Source organism: Callorhinchus milii, unplaced genomic scaffold (genome assembly GCF_018977255.1).
Source record: "Callorhinchus milii isolate IMCB2004 unplaced genomic scaffold, IMCB_Cmil_1.0 Scaffold1, whole genome shotgun sequence".
Lineage (NCBI taxonomy): Eukaryota > Metazoa > Chordata > Chondrichthyes > Chimaeriformes > Callorhinchidae > Callorhinchus > Callorhinchus milii.
The window spans coordinates 74,306,326-74,326,853 of NW_024704742.1; the positions used below are offsets into that span (position 1 = coordinate 74,306,326).

At 41.6% G+C, this 20,528-nt stretch overlaps 1 protein-coding gene across 3 annotated transcripts; it reads left to right on the plus strand.

The window, feature by feature from the left end:
- The first annotated feature begins 657 nt into the window (after positions 1-657).
- Positions 658-12,663, plus strand: LOC103177652 (serine-aspartate repeat-containing protein F-like). Of its 3 annotated transcripts, none has more exons than XM_007891904.2 (6): positions 658-746; positions 7,261-7,330; positions 7,807-7,845; positions 8,972-8,995; positions 9,239-9,997; positions 11,673-12,663. In XM_007891904.2, the coding sequence occupies exons 2-6, from the start codon at positions 7,277-7,279 to the stop codon at positions 12,594-12,596; spliced, it is 1,800 nt and encodes a 599-aa protein (XP_007890095.2). In that variant the 5' UTR covers positions 658-746; positions 7,261-7,276; the 3' UTR covers positions 12,597-12,663. The 3 variants fall into 3 exon arrangements, with proteins under 3 accessions (XP_007890095.2, XP_042195771.1, XP_007890096.2); XM_042339837.1 differs by having other exon boundaries at positions 9,239-9,961; XM_007891905.2 differs by lacking the exon at positions 7,261-7,330.
- Positions 12,664-20,528: the final 7,865 nt, after the last annotated feature.

Sequence of the window (20,528 nt, forward strand, 5' to 3'; positions counted from 1 at the left end):
TTAATAATAATATTCCTTGCATTTGATATAATAATAATAATCCTTGCATTTGATATAGCGCTTTTCACATCTTCTAGATGTCTCAAAGCGCTTCACAGAATATGCTGTAAAGTGAATTATTTGTATATTTTGTGGGCAGCCAATTGCGCACAGCAGCGTTCCACAAACAGTTGTGGATTGAGTGAACAAATTATTATTATTAGCTGTTCTGTTGAAGAGACTGGTAGTTGGGGTATGATTTCAATAATATTAAAACCTTCAATAAGGTTTATAATAATACAGCTTGCATTTCATATAGTGCCTTATCACTACATCAACATATCTCAAAGGGCTTCACAAGATTTTATTATGAAGTGTAGTGACTGTGTATTTGCAGGCAAACACAGTTTTGTGATTTGGGTCAGACTTGAGTCTTATATGTTTTTGTCGAAGTGCTGAAGATTTGATCTACAAATTCAGATTTGATAGGTTTTGAAGACTCAGCAGGGAATTGCATTTCTGATTTCACCTCAGTGTCTAATGGCCCAAGGGTTAATGGAGGTTGTATCACCTCAACTCATCACATGCCCTCAGCACCGATTGGGCAGAGCTTGACTGCCAGGAGGATAAGTTTCCAGCAAGCCAAGCTGTTTTACTCAGTGAATGCAGTCTTTCTGCTCCAGCCTGAGCCTTTCCTGTGACCAGTCAGAAAGCCTTTGTTTCAGAAAACATTTCATTTTCCTTCCGTGTCTTCTTGAAGAAGAGAGGTAATGACTTTCAATTCTTTACCATTTATCCAGTGGCAATTATTTAAGCATGTTACATTAAAGTAATATTGTAAGCATCTTTTCCATCTAAATACAACCTCTTATTAGAATGACTGTTTAAAGGTTAGACTGTCATGTGCTATTATAGTAATAATACGAATTTCTTAAACTGACAGAAAATATGCCTTTTTTGTATTGAGTTTTGATTTATTTGGTTTGCTACTATTGAGCAGCAAACCGAGACCTGGTGATGTAAAGGAACTTTAGGGACTGTAAGTAACTGGTGGGGAGTGGCTGTTTACTAAGTGATAGCCTCAGGAGAGGGATTTCTGCTGAAGGTAACTCACACATCTGTTAAAGACCCAAAACAGTTTTGAATTGTTTTGTAAAGAGAAAATATAGTGTTTTTTTCACATCAGGGTTTGCCTTTTTATCACTAGTACAATCAGTGTTTTCCTTAGAAAACTAAAGAGGACCAGGTTGTCGTTCAGAGGTAAATTCCATCCTTACAAGTAGGCTGTCATCCTGTTCAAATTCCTCTCAAAAAGCCAAAGATTGATGGCCTCCTCCTGCTGCTGTTATTTCTACGATTCTAGGAAAAGTTTGTACTTGGAATTTGAATTCATAGGGAGTTTTCCCACAAAACATTGCCAGGCTTTCTCTAATCAGGTTAGGTGTCCTGGGCAGAGCTACACCTATCTGATCTGTCCAGCAGAGGGTAGTTACTCACCATCATCTATCTCATGCTGTTGCACCTCAAGTGCCCTCCTTCATCTGTTGTGTTCAGAACAGTAAGCTCCTTGTATTCAGTTGCTAAAAATATCCAGGATGAATAAAACAAATCCATGTTCTGAGCGCAAAGATTAGCGGTGGAAACAATCACATCAGTTCAAACCACAATTTATAAAAAGTTCTCATGCAGCCAAGCCTGACATGTTAAAAATATGTACACAAATCTAGCAAAGCTCTCTGTGCCAGCAAACACCCACAACCTTTTGACACTACCAGCTGAGTGAACACTCATCACATCCAGGCTTGACTACACTAACTCCCTGCTTGCCAGACTTCCCAACTCTTCGCTCCACATGCTGCAGGTTATTCAAAACTCTTTCAAGGCCTGTCTCAAGATCTTCTTCTTTGACTGTGCCTTCGGTCACCCCACCCCCCACTCCCCTACCCTCCAACCCCTAGCTCGGGTGCAAACCCTTGACGGTCCAGCGCCTTGGAACATCCCCCCGATGTGAAAGACACAATATAAATTTGTTGTTATTGTTGAGCCATGCCTTTTGATATTGGTTGTGGAAGGATGTACTTGCCTTGGAGGGGGTGCAGCATAGATTTACTAAGTTAGTACCAGGGATAAAGGGGATGAGTTACGAGGGTAAGCTGACCAATTTGGGTCTATATTCTCTAGAATATAGAAGAATTAGAGGGGATCTTATAGAAACCTATAAGATCATCAAAGGGCATAATAGAGTAGATAGTGGGAGATTGTTTCCCCTGGTTGGAAAAACTAAAACCAGGGGTCATAACCTTAAGATCAGAGGCCAACCCTTTCGCACTGAGTTAAGGAAGAACTTTTTCACTCAAAGGGTGGTGAATGTATGGAACTCACTACCTCAAAGGGCTGTTGACGTTCAGTCCTTGAACATATTCAAGACTAGATAGATAGATTTCTTATTGCAAAAGGGATTAAGAGATATAGGGATAAGGCAGGGTCAGGTTATTAGCTGGAGTTAGATTAGAAGATCAGCCATGATTGAATGGTGGGACAGGCTCGAAGGGCCGAATGGACTACTCCTGCTCCTATATGTTATGTTATTTTGCAGCTTAGGCCAGGCCATCTCTCCAGTTCCAATTCACATGGTAACTAATGGTCTGAAGGGAGATGAATAGCAATCTCTTTCCATTCTGTACCGCATTGGTTAGAGCACTTGCCTCGTAAGCAAGAGGACATCGGTTCGATTCCTGGGCAGTGCAAAATGTTAGGCAAATTTCCTTACTCCACACGCCTCTGTTTACTTAGCAGTAAGTTGGAACCTGGTTGTTAGTTGATTGGTGGATCACTTTTCCAGGGGAAATAATCCCTTAAAAAAATTAATAATAATTTGGTCACTCAATCCACAACTGTTTGTGGGACACTGTTGTGCACAATTGGCTGCTGCGTTTTACCCACAAAATATACAGTCCATTCACTTCACAGTATATTCTGTGAAGTGCTTTGAGAAGACTCAACGACGTGATAAGGCGCTATATCACATGCAAGGATTATTATTATTCAGGCAGACTAAAACCTATTGAGGAGGACAATGCAAACCCATTTCCATGATTTAAACAAGTGTTTGGTGTGTAAAATATTGTAATCTAAATTCAGAGACATGGTGTTGAATAGTTAAGTTTAATGAAAGAGTCCAACTGTAATCCGATACATTTGTAAACTGACATCTCTAGATATTGACTTTCCAAGCAGTGAGGTTACAACTGCATTGAAGAGCTCAATCTCTCTTTGCCCACAAAATACACAGTCAATTCACTTTACGGTATATTCTGTAGAGCGCTTTGAGATGTCTCAACAACCTGATAAGGCGCTATATCAAATGCAAGCATTATTATTATTTAGCAAAGCTGCAATATCACTTCCTATTTGTCCTTTGACCTGTGACCCGTGTAACTGTGGTAGGAGTTGGAGTGCGATAAGATGATCTGCTGTAGATACTAACTTGTACCAACAATGGTACAAGAGTCTGTGTGAAAGCTGTCCTGGAGCTTTCAGTTTCTTAAATGTTGGTTGTAAAGTCTCCAAGTTTCACTTCAGAGTAAAATCCATACAGGCTTCTGCGCAGAATGAAACAGTGTATGAATGAGGAGTGGATCTTTCCATTTCACATACAAGCCAGACTTTGTGTTCCATTCAATGAACCACTACAGGCAGCTGGTGTCATATTGTTTGTTTCATTCCTTTCAATGGAAAATGTATTTTCCAACACAGTGAAATCACTTGGGAGAGCCCTTATTGGCAGTATAATGTCAATTGTGTTACTCTGACAAAGAAGACTCCTCCAATAACGCTGATATAAATAAACTACCCTGGCTGTGATTCAAGCTTTATTGGAATGGATAGAAGATAGACTCTGAAGTATTCCCTTACATAAGTCACAGATTTGGAACTAAAAGGACAAGTGTAGATGGCACAGATTAAGAAAGCTTTGCTCATGTACATTTTGTTTGAAGTTTTTGCCAACCTCCCTTTCAGTGCCAGGATAACGGGGATGAAAGATACCTTTGTGTTGTGTTGACGTGTGCGACATTGATTTGTTTGCCACTTCTCAATGGAAAAATTGAAGCCGGTTACACATCTCTTTCTATTCAGCGTTTTACACTGCAGAGGGCTGGCTAGCAACCTCTGGATCCCACCCAAGCCGTATGGCTACTCATGGGACTGTGGTGATACAAATGACTGGTGAGTTTGTCAACAAAACAGTCACTACTGTAATTACCTATTGAGAGCTTAGTGATATTTTAACTTGCTAAGACGCTAGAAAATTGCAAGTTCTTTCTTAAGGTTGCATTTTCATGACAACTGTAACTATCTAGGGATAGGATTCTCCTTGGTTAATACAAGTATAGAGAGAAGGAAATTCACATTCTTTTTCTCCGTTGCAAATTATTCTGCACAATAAAGGTGAGAGGAGAGCTATCAAGCACTCATGGACACAACTCTGTGTGAAGGGCGCTATATAAATGCAAGTTGCTGTTATCAATGTTTTGAACGAAACACATTTCTGCATCGGGTGCCTGGAAGATTAATCGTGCAACTTCCTGCAGCTGAACGTGGACAAGATGGAAGCCATATTCATTGGCTCCCGTCAACGTGTTCACTCCTGCGAATCTGAACTCCTCAACCTCCCTGGGCTCTCCCTCAGACTCACTGAACCAGTGCGCAATCTAGGCATCTGGTTCAACCCCCAACTTCCACCTCCACCACATTGCCTGCCTCCGATCGTACCTTACCCCAAATGCAGCCGAAACTCTCGTGCATGTGTTTGTCACCTCCCGTCTGGATTACTCAAATGCTTTCCTCAACGGTCTCCCCAGCTCCACTATTCAAAAGATCCAGCTCAATCAGAACTCTGCCGCCCACATACTGACCCGGACCAAACTCTGTACCCACATCTTACCAGTTCTGGCCGAGCTCCACTGGCTCCCCCTCACCAAACGAATCGACTTCCAAGATCCTCACACTTGTGTTCAAATCCCTTCACTCCCTGGCACCTCGCTACCTCTCCGACCTCCTCACACCCCAATCCACCACCGGGCGCCTCTGCTCAACTGGCACAGGCCTCCTGCTTGTCCCTCGAGCCCTCCACCCCACCATCGGAGGTCGCTCCTCCAGCCACTACGCCCCGAAACTCTGGAATGCTCTCCCTCAATCCCTTCGCCTTGCCCCCCTCCCTCACCCATTATCACCAGCTGAATGTCCAGTACTGTCCATGTAAAATGCTTTGAGACATGACCCTATGTGAAAGGCATTGTTGTACAAATGCAAGTCGTTGTACATCAGTGTGATTGATTGGAGTTTTTTCTGACTTGCTGCCGGGTTTATTTTGACAATTATTACACATTGCGGTGTAAAGCAGATGAGCTGGAACCACATTTCAAGGCTGCACTGTTGTCTGACATTTTGTTTTGTTTGTGCTCTGTGATCACAGTGGGCAAGGCTGAGGACTTGCCCACAGAGATTCTGTAGCTGGTGCTGCTTTGCTCCACATAAATTAATTCTTTGGGCTTGATGTCAATCACTTCCCTGTGGCATCACATCTGCCCCAGGCGCAGTTGAGCTCCTTCATCTCCGTTTGGAGCCTCCTTCATCTCATGTCTGCTCCGATTGACAGGTGTAACCACATGACTGGGGCTGTTAATTCCTTGTGGTATAAGAGATAAGAATGTCACACGAATAACTTTAACTCATCTCACAAATTAATATTGCTGAAGGAGTACAAACTTGTCTTAGGGAATGAAAATCGGTCTGCACCACCCCACAATTTTGAACCCACAATTTATTTTCTGTTGTTGAGTCTTTACAATTTGCTGCTTTGGCATGACATCTGAACACTGGTTGTGTGGTTGCAGATTGACTAGATTTCTAGCACTCTTGTCTTTGTCGAGACTTGAGATCACAATCTAGCTTGACACGTCAGTGCAATACTGGAGTGCTGGACTGCCAGAGTTGAGTGCTTTGAATTCGATTTTAAGCTACCTGTTCTGATAAAGGTTAAAGATCCCATGACCTTGTTTAATAAGTGAAGAGACTATCTCCTGATGTCATGGATAAAAATCCCCTGGATTATAATAATAATAATCCGTGCATTTGATATAGCACCTTATCACGTCTTTAAGATGTCTCAAAGCGCTTCACAGAATATACTGTAAAATGAATTGACTATATATTTTGTGGGGCGAAACATGGCAGCCAATTGCGCACAGCAGTGTCCCACAAACAGTCGTGGATTGACGTGACTAATTTATTATTTTTTTGTTTAATTATTGTTTATTATTAAACCTTGTTTAAAAAGAGGTTATCTTATTAACTGAGTATTTTAGCAGGAAAAGAATATATGGTGAAGGTGCAGCATATATTTTACAGAATTTTCAAATAAAACATTTAATATTACCTTCTGTTTATTTATCTGAGATGCCAAATATGACTTAAATGTGGAACAAGCTAGTTTTTGCAGTTCCAGAAATGTTTAATTTTGCTTCATGTCCATGGAAAACGGCTTCAAGACATTATTTAAACTCACCATCACCTTAGCATAGCACATTTGCCTCTGGAGTATAAACTTATAGATTCAAGTCTCATATCAGCACTTGAGCTCACTGTCCAGGCTGTTTTAGTGAAGATTTTGATTTCTGAACATTTGCTGAATTTATGCACTGGTATTTATTTAACAGCCACTTCTCTACTGTCAGTCTGACTCAGCTGATGGCATTCTTTGAATCAGAATCAAGCCCATGACGGGACCTTAAGCTCATAGTTTAGGTTAATACTCCAAAGCAATGCTTGGTGAGTGTTGAATTGTCAGAGGTTTATCTGTGTATAATTGTGAATTGAATAGACGTCAAGTGAATATTCTGATCAATGGGGACTAAAATGTAGTTATTACAACTTGTAGATTTACTAGGATAATACCAGGGCTGGCAGGTTACTGCTATCAGATAGACTGGATAGGTTATGCCTTTTTCACTAGAGAAGCAAAGTTTAAGGGGAGACCTAATAGAAGTGTTTAAAATTATAAAAGCATTCAATAAGGTAAGAAAGCTTAGGACGAAGAAGGTCATTCAGCTCAATTGATTGCATGCTTCCATATTACCTACCCTATCACCTTCCAATTCCAGCATTGTATTGTTCTTAAGTGAGTCTTGCACCATTCCTGGAAACCCATTCTGATGTTGATTCCCTGTGTATTTCTGCCTGCGCTGCTTGAGATGTGATTCTACCATTGTTTTGCTGCAGGTGACTCCACAGCAAGATGAGAACCATCATTCTAATTGTGTGCCTGATAGGCACAGCTCTCGCCAGCCCAGTGAGTGTCACTTTCTCCAGATAAAAATATAATCTTTACTCAACTCTAATATTCTGAACTATTTGTGAAATGAATATTCATCAAATGAATATTCTGAGTGATAGGGTCGAAAATGTGGTTTTACTAAAAAAAAAGTACTCCAAGTGAGACTCCTTCCAGTGATAGGAAATACATCACATTAACCCACAGCAACTACACTCTGAAGGTAGTCTGAGTTGGAAGGTATTGGATTTCTCACAAATTAGTGTGATTACCATAAAGAGTCCCAAATTGTGATTTAAGAAATTCCTGTGAACTGTTTTAATATAATAATAATAATCCTAGCATTTGATATAGCACTCTATCATATCGTTGAGACATCTCAAAGTGCAGCACAGAAATATATCATATATTCAAAGATAATTATTGTAATAACTTCATACATTAAAATCAACTTCCTTGCTGTCATGTTTTACAATCACTGTTTTCATTTTCAGATCCGCAAAACTCGAGATGTGAGCAGTGAGAGTATAGAGGTAATTCTGTGACTCTGTTATGATGGTTTATACAAATGTGGTTTTGTTCAATTAATTTACATTCAACCCAAAAAGCTTGCAGAATGACTCTTTTTTCAGTGTTTAGAGTATGTGTCCACAGTTGATTTCTCCATCAACATAAGCACCGTTGCTGCATAATGACAGATGTTGTGAAACTCACAGATCAGGAGGAGAGGGATGAGGGATCTGGGCAAGAAACAGGACAACTAGAAGAGTTACAGCCAGTGTTTCTGTGCTTTCAGAAGCTGCTGGGTCTGGAACCAGGAGAAGGGAATGCGTTCCTGGGGAGAGAGTATAATAATTTGATATAGTGCCTTATCACGTCTTAGAGATGTCTCAAAGCCCTTCACAGAATATCTGAAGTGAATTGACCGTATATTTTGTGGGTGAAACACGGCAGCCAATTTCGCACAGAATTGAACATTTACCCGGGGAGTGGGAGCAAGAACCTGGGGGGAGAGGGAGCAAGAACCTGGGGGGAGAGGGAACAGGTACCTGGAGGGAGAGAGGGAGTGGGTACTCGAGGGGCAGAGAGGGAGCGGGTACCAGGGGTGGGGGGTGGAGAGGGAGCGGGTACCCAGGGTGGGGGGAGTGGGTACCCGGCGGGGAGAGGGAGCGTACCTGGGGGGGAGAGAGAGGGAACGGATACCTGGGGGGAGAGGGAGCGGGTACCCGGGGGGGGGGAGAGAGAGGGAGCGGGTACCTGGGGAGAGAGGGAGCGAGTACTGGTTGGGGAGAGAGAGGGTGTGGGTACCCGGTGAGGGAGGAGAGGGTGGGTATCCGGTGGGAGGAGAGAGGGAACGGGTACCTGGGGGGTGGGGGAGAGGGAGTGAGTACCTGGAGGGGGAGAGAGTGTGGATACCCGGGGAGGGAGAGGGTGTGGGTACCCTGGGGGTGGGGGAGAGAGTGTGGGTACCCGGGGGGAGAGAGAGTAGTCTGATACACAGAGAGAGAGGAGAACCTGCCTGGGAAGCAGATGTTTACACTTTTGAATACTGACATGTCACAGTCCAAAATCATAGTTTATTGTAGACAGAAGTGAAAGTTAAAGTATGTAACCACCCTTACACAAATAGGGATAAACCGGTTTTCATTATTTTTTCAGGGAGGAAATTCAGACAGTGATGAGGTAAGGAATTATTCAGTGTATTTGCGTGTGTTAAATTGCATGCAGATTGAATAATGAATACTGATAGTTCGACCGTCCCTCCCCTCGCCTCGGCTTCATGCTCCGCCACTGTCAAGCTCTCTGAGGCGCTAGCCTGCATGAGGGGCGTGATATAAACGCAAGTTGTTGTTGTTAATAATGCTGGTTCTTCATCTTGCTGCAGACAGTGAGGCACTTTGTAATGTTCTGTCTGTGTATTTACAGATGAACCCCTTGGTTGATCAGCAGTACTTTCTCTATCCACGTAGATCCCATTCTCAAATCCCTTCACGGCCTAGATATTACCCAGAGGTTTTCCCTGCTGTACCTCCTGAATATTCCCCTTACCACAGCAAATCTTATCAGCCTTTTCATTCCCAATACTTTGCAAGGTATCCTGATTACGCTCAACAGCCTTTCTATTCTGATTACAATGAACACCCAGGGTCTATGGTGTATGACAGTTATCCGTACAAGTACCATCTCTTCCCTTTGATAAAGAGGATTCATAATCTGGTAGCATATCGTCTGGGGCACCATTCTACAGGCAACAGATTTGGGGCCATCCGTGAGAGTGCTCCACAGGTCACACCAAGCAGTATGGAAAACACTAGAACTGAGAAACCCATGGAGAATATCACTCCTAGAATACCAAGCCTGGATGGTATCTTCATGTATAACAAACCAAATGAGGTCCCGCATGTTTCTGAGCACAATACTGAGCTTGCCCACTTCACTGGGAACTACCTTGAGCAATCGACAGATGAAATAACTGATGAAGAAGATCCATATGATGTTCTACGAAACTCTGACTCCATAGGGGTGGAACATTTTCGGTCATCCGGAATTGACATTAGTTATGAGCAAGTTGGCCACGATATTACCTCTTCAGAATCAGCAGATGAAACCTTGAATAATCAGGAATTGGAAAGTCAAGGAGTGTCTCAGGTAGATTACGTGGATGATGACAATGAAACGAATAAGGTATTTTTACTCCTTCAATATACAACGAGTCAAATAAATCCCAAGCTACAACAACAACAACAAAATTACATTTGTAAAGCTCTTTCACGTCGGGAGGACGTCCCAAGGCGCTGGATAGACAGAGTTACGGATCTGAGCTGGGAGTCGGGGGCAGGGTGGGGAAGCAGGGAGATCAAAAGCATAGTTGAAGAGGAGGATCTTGAGATGGGTCTTGAAGGGAGGGGGCGAGGCGGAGGGACTGAGGGATGGAGTTCCAGAGGGTAGGGGAAGATTGGCGGAAGACCCGCCCGCCAATAGTGGGGTAAGCGAGATGGGGGACGTGAAGGTGAATTAAGCAGGCTGAAGCCGCTGAGCGGAGGGAGCGAGTAGGATGGTAGGGTGTTAGGATGTCACAGAGGTAGGGGGAAGCAAGACTGTGGAGGGCTTTGAAGGTGAGGACCAGGATCTTGAACTGTATCCTCCGTGTGATGGGAAGCCAGTGGAGTTGGGCAAGGATGGGGGTAATAGGGTCACAGAGCCTAGTGTGGAAATTCACAGGCTGCAGAGTTCTGGATGATCTGCACCCTATGGAGGGAGGAGTTGGGGAGGCCGACAAGCAACGAGTTTGCGTAGCCGAACCTCGATGTAATGAAAGCATGTTTGAGGGTTTTGGTGGCCTGCGGTGTGAGACAGTGGCGGAGCCGGGCAATGTTGTGGAGGGGGGGAAGGCAGAGTGGGTCATGGCGCAGATGTGGGGTAGAAAGGATAGTTGAGGGTCAAACAAGACCCCAAGGTTCCGGACTGACTTAGTAAGGTGAAGTGTGCAACCATGGATGGTGATGCTGTCAGTGCTTGAGTGAGGGGGCGCTGACGGGAGCCAATCGGGAGAGCCAAAGTAATAATAACATGCCAATTAGCCATAGAGTAATGCACCACAGTATATGTTAAAATAATTAGCAAATATTGATGGTGCCGGGGAAGGGAGGGTTTGGCTTAATGAAGGAGATGTGCCTGGCAAAGTGAGGCAAGACCTCAGTAAAGTGAACAGAAGTTGATCAATGACCAGTCTGTCTGGCTCATCAATGAGAGGGAAGTTTGAAATCCCTGATGATTTTGAAAGTGATTGGAAACCATGTGCGGTTACCATTGTTGTTTGTATCCAATTCCAGGCACAGGGCGAAACCTTGGGCAAGTTTCCTTACTCCACACGCCTAATAATAATCCCTCCAAAACTAAAAACAATAATTAAATTGGTCATTTTCAATCTACGACTGTTTGTGGGACATTGCTGTGCGCAATTGGCTGCCGCGTTCGCCCACAAATATACAGTCAATTCACTTTACAGTGTGTTCTGTGAAGCGCTTTGGGACGTCCTCCCGACATGAAAAGCGCTATATCAAATGCAAGGATTATTATTATTATTATTATTAATTGGAAGGTTGTGTTTTCACACCTTTGGCTCTGGCTCACTGGGCTCAGGTGTAACAGTGCACCAGGTGTCAGTTTCCCACTCACTATTTCTGCTTCAGGCATTGTGTGTGAGAACTGGTTGAATTAAATTGTGGACTAGAGCTAAATGATGCTGTGGTTTTCAGCACCAGCAAAGAGCATCATGATTCTGGATGTATTCTGTGCTAATCTCACAAACTGTATATGGTTTCAGCATTGTGATGGGATGGTTTCTCTCTGTCTGTAGGCACAGGACATCAGGACTGAGTCAGTACAAATGACTGACAGCGACAGCAGAGGTGATTCCAGTGAGAGCAACACTTCTGAATCCACTGGGGATGGAGATGAAAACAGAGTGGAACAGAAAACTGATCTCAGAGTGGAGTCCACTGAGGATAACACAGCCGAGGACACTGAAGACAGTGAGGATGAAGATAGCAAAGCTGACCTGAGAAACAATGTCATTGATGACGACAAAACTGATTCCAATGAAGACTATGATAATGACGATGGCAAAGCTCACTTGGGATCGGAGTCCACTGAGGATAACTCTGATGAATCCACTGAGGATGATGATAATAGCAAAGCTGACTTGATGGTTGATTCCAATGAGGATAACTCAGCTGAGTCCAATGAGGACAGTGATGAAGATAGCGAAGCTGACCTGAGAATGCAATCCATTGAGGACAGCACAGCTGAGTCTACCAAGGACAGTGATGAAGATAGCGAAGCTGACCTGAGAGGGCAATCCATTGAGGATAGCATAGCTGAGTCCAATGATGACAGTGATGAAGATAGCGAAGCTGACCTGAAAGTGCAGTCCATTGAGGACCTCACAGCTGAGTCCAATGATGACAGTGATGAAGATAGTGAAGCTAAACTGAGAGTGCAATCCACTGAGGACAGCACAGCTGAGTCCACTGAAGACAGTAATGAAGATAGCGAAGCTGACCTGAGAGTGCAGTCCATTGAGGACCTCACAGCTGAATCCAATGATGGCAGTGATGAAGATAGCGAAGCAGACCTGAGAGTGCAATCCCCTGAGGACCTCACAGCTGAGTCCAATGATGACAGTAATGAAGATATCGAAGCTGATCTGAGAGTGCATTCCCCTGAGGACCTCACAGCTGAGTCAATGATGACAGTGATGAAGATAGCAAAGCTAACCTGAGAGTGCAGTCCATTGAGGACCTCACAGCTGAGTCCAATGATGGCAGTGATGAAGATAGCGAAGCTGATCTGAGAGTGCAATCCCCTGAGGACCTCACAGCTGAGTTCAATGATGACAGTGATGAAGATAGCGAAGCTGACCAGAGAGCGAGGTTGATTGAAGACAACACATCTGAGTCCAGTGATGACAGTAATAACAACAGTGCTAAACAACCTGAACTGAATGCTGATTCCAGTGCTTTGAAGTATGATGAGTCTAATGAAGGTGACAGCAATGAGTCAAATTCTGCACCAAGAAGCCTACAGGAAAGTAAGTGTCACATCAAGTGGGCTTTTCCATTAATAACACATAAAGCGAGTGTGTTAAATTTGCTGACTTATCTGGTCCTTTTCTCTTCAAGTCAGAATCACTGCTGGGAATGCCACTAATTTATTTTTACAAATTGTAATTGTAATTTTATTTAATTCATAGACCCATGTAATAACCATCCTTGCAAACGTGGAAAGGTCTGTGAGCTGGACAATGAAGGGAAGCCCATGTGTGTTTGCCAGGACACAAGCACCTGTCCTGCTAGTACCACTGACTCTCAGCACGTGAGTGTTTGTTATCACAATAGCAAAGTCTAGTGAAACAAAAGAATTAAACAAACATTCACTGCTTTATTTCAGATCATGGTTTCATCACTGGCACAATTTTCGACTCTGTTACCAACATAATATGCTGGGTGCCAGGGTAAATACTAATTCAAAACACACATCATCTTAACAAAAATATGAATATTAATCATGAAAAGCCAATAAACTACATGCAGAGAGTTCTGTGTGTTCTCTTCCAGACTGCTCTGGTGCCAAACAATACCATCTTTTAAGGAAACCACTCATTGCAACCCATTCACCTCTTTCCTGAAGGGGACCAGGAAACGTCCCATGGTGTGACGGTTGTTTCTCTGAGCACCAGTCGGTACCATGACTGTTTACTGATGTTCTCGGTGACTTTGGGGTCCTCAAACTTTAGGATTCTCCCAAAATCCCTTGGTAGTTGAGCCAATCTTATGAACTAATCTTATGCTGTGATTCATGAACTGAATCAATACCAACTGGTTTGGACTACTGCTTGTAAGCAGAATTTGGAAAAGGAAAGTTAATAAAATAAATATGATTTCATGGGTTTATCTGATAAAATACAAAGAACCGATTCTTTTATATTCTTATTCGGGATCTTGTTAGCGCTGAATTGGTTCCAAGGTGACATGCCTGGCAACAGATTGTTGGAATCAAGCCAGCCCTCTGTGGTGTCCCAGTAGACCAGGTCCTAAGTCAGGCACTTTCGCAGTATTCCAGGGCACTGCTGATGACAGCACAGCCCAGCCTGGCTCATCTACAGGACCCGGAGAGGCAGACCAGTCACTGGAGGCAGAGAGTCATCCCACTCAGCTCCTGTTAATCCTGCAAGCCAAAGCCCTAACAGGTCAGGTGTTCCTCACTGGACAAGGAGTGGGAAAGCTTGCCGAACACCAATATCAATGGCAAGCTATGTGGTTTTAGCTGGTTAGACTCCAGCAATACCCCAACGCATGCTCTGGGGTCCCCAAGCCAACCCGCAAGAAATATTCAATCAAGAAAATGTATTTTGTTTTGCCAACCATACAGGTTGGCCACCACTGTTCTAGGGATTATGTTAGTTTGTCCATAGTTGCTAAACTTCAACATTTTTCCTTGTATTATTAAACAATTTGTTTTTTTCCAGGTGTGTGGCACAAATAACCGAACCTATGAAAGCTCTTGCCAATTCTTTGCCTCCAAGTGCATTCTTGAAGGAACAAAGAAGGGACACGGACTCCACCTGGACTACTTTGGGCCCTGCAAAGGTAAGTTTGTAATGCAAGAAGTGTCTAAGGTCCAAATTATTAAGCACATGGAGTTTGTAACGATTCCATAACTATCCAGGTTTCAATATTTTCATTTATCATAGATTTAAATTAAGATAAGACTGTTACAATAATCTACTATGCAAATAATGTACATAATACAACAGGAGTGGATGTATCTTATTGGTACCTGTAGGGACTTTGACTAATCTGTGCTTTGATATGTCATTCTAAGAACAAATTGCTTCGCCAATACAGTACCATAGTATTAGCAGCAATACGATTTTCTCACCTGAAATATATTGCATTGAATATGGTGCAAGGAAAACAATTAGCTACTTCTTTAAACAGACAGTCTAATTTGCAATGATACAAAATATGCTTCATGTATTAGCTTGGTTAGTTTGGTTCAGTTGGTAGCTCTCTTGAAACTCTGTGGGTTCAGCCCTCAGCAGGATCTAGGTTGAGATAATATTGATGAAGTGCTGCATTGTAAAAGGCACTATCCTTTTGGTGAGATATTAAACAAAGGTCCTGTATGTGTTGAGGTGGACATTAAAGAGCAGGGAGTTCTTTGAGTATCCTGTCCCAATATTCCTCCCTCATCCAACATTCACAAAACTATGAATTGATTATTTTTTGTCATTGTCATTTCAATTATGTTATGGGTACAGATTAGCTGCCAGGTTTGCCTATATTTCAACCGTCAAAATAGCTCACTGCATAAAATGTTATGTCAAATGCAAGAATTAAAAAAAATCTGATTTTTGAAGAATTCGGTGGCCTTATTAATTAAATTACATCTATACAAAATTTACATTGAAAAAATGAGGCTTTAACATGGTTTATTTTGGTTCTTTCTAGACACAGCTCCATGCCAGGATAATGAATTGCTTCAGTTCCCTTTGCGGTTACGTAATTGGCTGAAGAATGTCCTAATGCAAATGTACGAGCGCGATCTTCAGATCCCTGGAATCCTTACTGAAAAACAGAGAAACAGAGTGAGTTGTGTTGGTTTTGTTCTTCTTTAGTACTTGACTAAATACCAATTGGGAGTTTCATTTTAAACTCAGTTAGATCATCAATCATTCAGGTTGGTCAGATCGTCAGATGAAAGAAAAACTTATCATTAACCCTGCTTTAAAAATGTACCTCAAAAATCCCAGTTTTAGGGTATTATCTCCAATTATGCACCACGGTGATCTCTTCTATTAAGATCTTTGTCTTTTGGGAATAAGATTAAAGCTACCTAAATTTACCAAGACATTAGACTTTCTGAGAGAGAAAATTCTCATCTCAACTGTTTGAACCAAGTTTCAGATCTCTTCAATGCATTAATGTTCTCATATCACACTATAACCAGTGTTTCTTGTCCCTATTTATTGATTTCCTTATTACTTCACTCATTCACATCTGCATCCTTCCTCAGAAGATGAGATCACACAGGTTGGAAGGCAGGGGTCTCTGAAATCAATGCTCTTCCAGAATTCAACAAGCAATAACCATGAAACAGTGAAACAAGACTGTCAATTCACCCCACTTGGATCATTGCAAAAGTGAGGAGTAATAGCCACTGGAAGATATTGAGGAAGTGCCTTAAATACATTGATTGCACATCATAGGCTACATGAGGATTGATTTGAAGGATCCATAAAAGGATTTACAAATTGTGAATCCTGCAGGTGACCCAGATTAGAACTTGCCCCGACCCGGTTCGGGACAAATATTAACTCAGTGTTTTCAGCAATAGAAGGCGAACATTGTGTCTGAGCTACTACTAACTTTAAAAAAAATCAATATTCCATAATCTTAAATGTTTTTAATGCATTTATCCAGTAACCCTTTGAATGATTTTATTGATCCAGCCTCAGTGGACACTTGTAATAATGAATTCAACACACTGACAACCCTCTGAATGAAGAAACTTTGCCCATCTTTTTCTGTTAACAGTACAATTATGGCACAATCCTTTGTTTGTAGGTTAAGAAAATTTATGACAGTGAGAAGAATCTTCATGCTGGTGACCACTTATTGGATCTGCCTTACAGTGATTTCAAGAATTATTATTCATTCATCTATCCAGTTCACTGGCAATTCAGACAGCTGGACCAGCATCCAACTGATGGGTAAGAAGGAACAAGCTTTATATTGACTTTCTTTTTCTGCTATTCCATTTTTAATTGGAAAACATAGGAAATTAAACTCAAGAGTAGGTCATTTGGTTCATCAAACCAGTTCTGCTATAAACCATTCTATGTACAACAAACAATCCATGACTTTCTGGGACAGTGATAGATTCTTATTCCTTTATAGGAAGAGATTTTCTTGGTCATAATCAGTTTTTTTTTTAATCCCAATTTTAAACCCATGTCTGCTTTAACTGATGGACTCACCAGGGGAAAAGTCAATTTGAGATTGGGTGGAGTTGCATCTGGGCAGGGTGGTAAAGGCGAGCATGCTAGACACATTTACGAAATGGCTTGAGCTTGATGGTCTAATGAGAAGATGGTAGGTTGGGGATTCATCAAAGACGAGTCTAATTAAACTGAAGGGCCATGTCTCACTTGTATATTACAAACTGAATTCAGTCCAATTACAATTTGGATGGCTATTTTCCTTTGGTCAGTGTTGTTCATTAGTATTATGACTGCAACAATTTGCATTTCTATAGACCTCTGCACGTGGGGTAATGTTTTGGAGTACTTCATGATGTCTGACAACATCAGATGAGTAGTGAAGTCTCATCGTGATTGATAAATCCATCTATTTTACAACGCACTTATATATACAATATGCACACAAGATAGCATCTCAAAGCATTTTACAAGGCTAGTGTTGGTCTCTGAGCGGGGGTGGGGGATTTGAAAAAAANGTGCATATTTTTCAATGTGTACCAGGCACATGAATGACCAAAAATATTTGTTGTACTGTGCCATAGAACTCACAATGCTTTCATTCTCATTCCAGTTATCTCAGCCATTCTGAGCTGGCTCCCCTTCGTGCTCCATTAGTTCCTATAGAGCACTGCACCTCCCGATTTTTCACGCAGTGCAACACTGATGGTGACAGATTCCTCTCTTTGAGAGAATGGGCTCACTGCTTTGACATCAGTGAAGGTGAGAAGAGTCATACAGTGAGATTATTTCATCCTCATGAACTGTTAACATTTAATATTTTTATTCATGTTCAAAACTTGCACTTCATATAGAGTACATTTATTTCAGTAATTGAAATCTTTGATAATCCATTTAATTCATTGTGTTTTGTAGTATTGTTCGGAATCTAGATTGACCTCCCTCTTTTTACAATTACAGCAAAAAGATTAATAAAGGACGGGGTGTGGTCTCATTCACAATTGAATTGGACAACGCCAATGTTGTATAAATATATTACTTTAATCTTCCCAGTGGAAATGAGGGATGTGATGCTGTCAGTAGGTGGAATATTAGTGTTGCAGACAGAGTTGAAGAGATAAGGCAAAAAGCTATAATGGACAAAGTAATGCGACTGAAACTGCCAAGTCACCAGTCCTTGGGGATTAAGAGATTGTCATAGTCAAGCCTGGAGGTGATGAAAGCATGGTTAAGGATCTCAGTGGCCGGAAGGGAGAGGAGGAGCTGGGCAATTATGCGAAGGTGGGGGAAAGATGAATGGGTCAGGGCACGGATATGTGGTTTTCAAAGCAGTTGAGAATTGACCGAAGTTCCCCACTAGCTCTGTGAGGTGCAGTGTGCATCCATGTAGATTGATGCTGTCGGAGCCTGAAGTGAGCAGGCGCTAACGGGAGCCAATCAGGAGAGCCTCGGTCTTGTCAACATTCAACTGGAGAAAGTTAGCTCTCAACTAGAACTTGATGTCTGACGGACAAACGGTAAGAACAGCAGTGGTCTTGGAGTCGAGTAGCAGGCAGAGATAGAGTTGGGTGTCATCTACTTCCATGTTAACCTCATGCCTGCGGATGACATTGCCAAGTGGGAGGGTGCAGATATTAAAGAGAGGACCGAGTATAGAGTCCTAAGAATACAAGTGGTGGTGCAAGGGCAGGAGGAGAAGCTGTTGGCAGATACGAAGTGGAGACTTTGGGATTAGGTAAGAATGAAATCAGCAAAAGACAGAAACATGAAGATGGAGCTGAGAGGAGAATCGGTGGAGAAGGATAGAATGGTTAACAGTGTCGAAGGCAGCAGAGAGATCAAGAAGAATGAGAGAGAGATCCCTGGTCACAGGAAGGAGGGATGTCATTAGTGACTTTGATCAGTTTCGATACTGTGGCAGCATAGAAGCCAGATTGGACGAGTTTGCTCATAGGTTAGAGATAGGAATTTGTTAGGCAACAGGGATGGGTCGAGAGACTACCCACTAATTTCAAGTCGCATAGCAAATTAAACAGTAGTTTTAAAAAAAACATTTTACTAAATTGATAAGTATTTGTATTGAAGAAATTCCTGTTCCTTTCTCTTACAGAAGACATTAATCCTGATCTTACCTTCTGATGATAAATTGGGACTCCACAGACCATCCTCACTAAATTTCAATTCCTTGTACCATTTTTGCTGTGTAACCTACAATTGATGTACATTTAATATCATATCCCTTCATCAATGGCATTAGAGTAACGCTGAGTTATTTTTTTTCCCTGAAGAGATTCTTTTTGTTTTTGACATACATTTTCTAATATATAGAACATTTATCACAGACATTAAACAGTTTGTAATACATCTTTAATGATTGCCCCAGGCTAATAAACAAGGTAAACTATTCTTGTGACATCTAGAAAAATCTAATTAATTACTACAACATAAACGTACTGTTAAAAGGTCAGGGCACATCTGTTAAGTGCAGTAGCACTTCTTATTTGGCCAAGAAACATGCAATAGTAAGGGAGCTTGGCATTTCCCTCAGAAATGATGAAGATTTACTGATCTCTAGTCTTTCTATGTATAATAAAGGATTTAAAAACAATTATTTCAACAGCAAATCAGTCTCGGTTTATTTGTGTATCTAATTGTTAAATGTATTTTTTTGTTTCAATAAACTATTTTAAAAAAGAAAGCTTTGTCGTAACTGATTAACTGTTTGGCCACAAACAAGTCATTGCACTTTACAGTTTATCTTGCGAAGTGTTAAGACATTCTCCTGGCATTTAAAGCGCTCTACCAAATATAAGGATTATTTTTTTAAATTGAAAAGATTGGCTCAACTGCAATGGACAATGATGATTAAACACCAGCAATAATTATCACACCACTCACAACATTTTACGCCCTACATCCTGCTGACAGCTACTTCCCTCCCTACATCCCAGTAGTTTGTTCTATATAAAAAAGGGCAGTGTGGGTTGCAGATACGAATATCACTGCTGTCATGATTAATACCAGTGAAATCAAAAAGATGGTCTATGGGTAATATTATCTCTTAGGTCTGCATTTCAAATGTGCTATATTGTTGCTCTAAGAGAAAAATGAGTTTCAGCAGGTTGCACCAAGTTAACAGGAGTACAAAGTATAAAACCTGCCAAAATTAGTTGCAAACAAAATCTCAGACGAGTCCAAAAGGAAAACTGGTCTGGAAGATGAAAAATTGTGAAAACATAAACAAACAGAAAGTGGGACACTCAAAATCTTTTTGCACATTTTTGTGTTGACACAAGGTGGAAACTTGTTTATGCTTCCACATTATAAACAAAGGCATTCCATTTTATAATGTAGTGTGGACAGGCCAATCGCATTACTTATCCTGATTACCAAAACATACGCCACTCCTAAAATCCATGAAAATCAAAATGGGAGTGATTAATGATTACTGGGATAGTCATATACGATGCAAACAAGAACAAGTCCAGCTCAGATATAAAACAGCAAAGAGAGGATAAAAATCTTAACAGTTGAGAACTAAAGAAATATCAAACCATAAATATTTTGCTGTCCCTTTTGAGATTGTTACCCCTCCCCAATCCTCCGCCCACCCTCTAGAAATTCACAGGCCCTGTAAAATTTACACCTCTTCATCAGGTTTCCCTCAACCTTCTCTGTTTCAGTACAAATTGCTGCTCAGGTCAAGACACT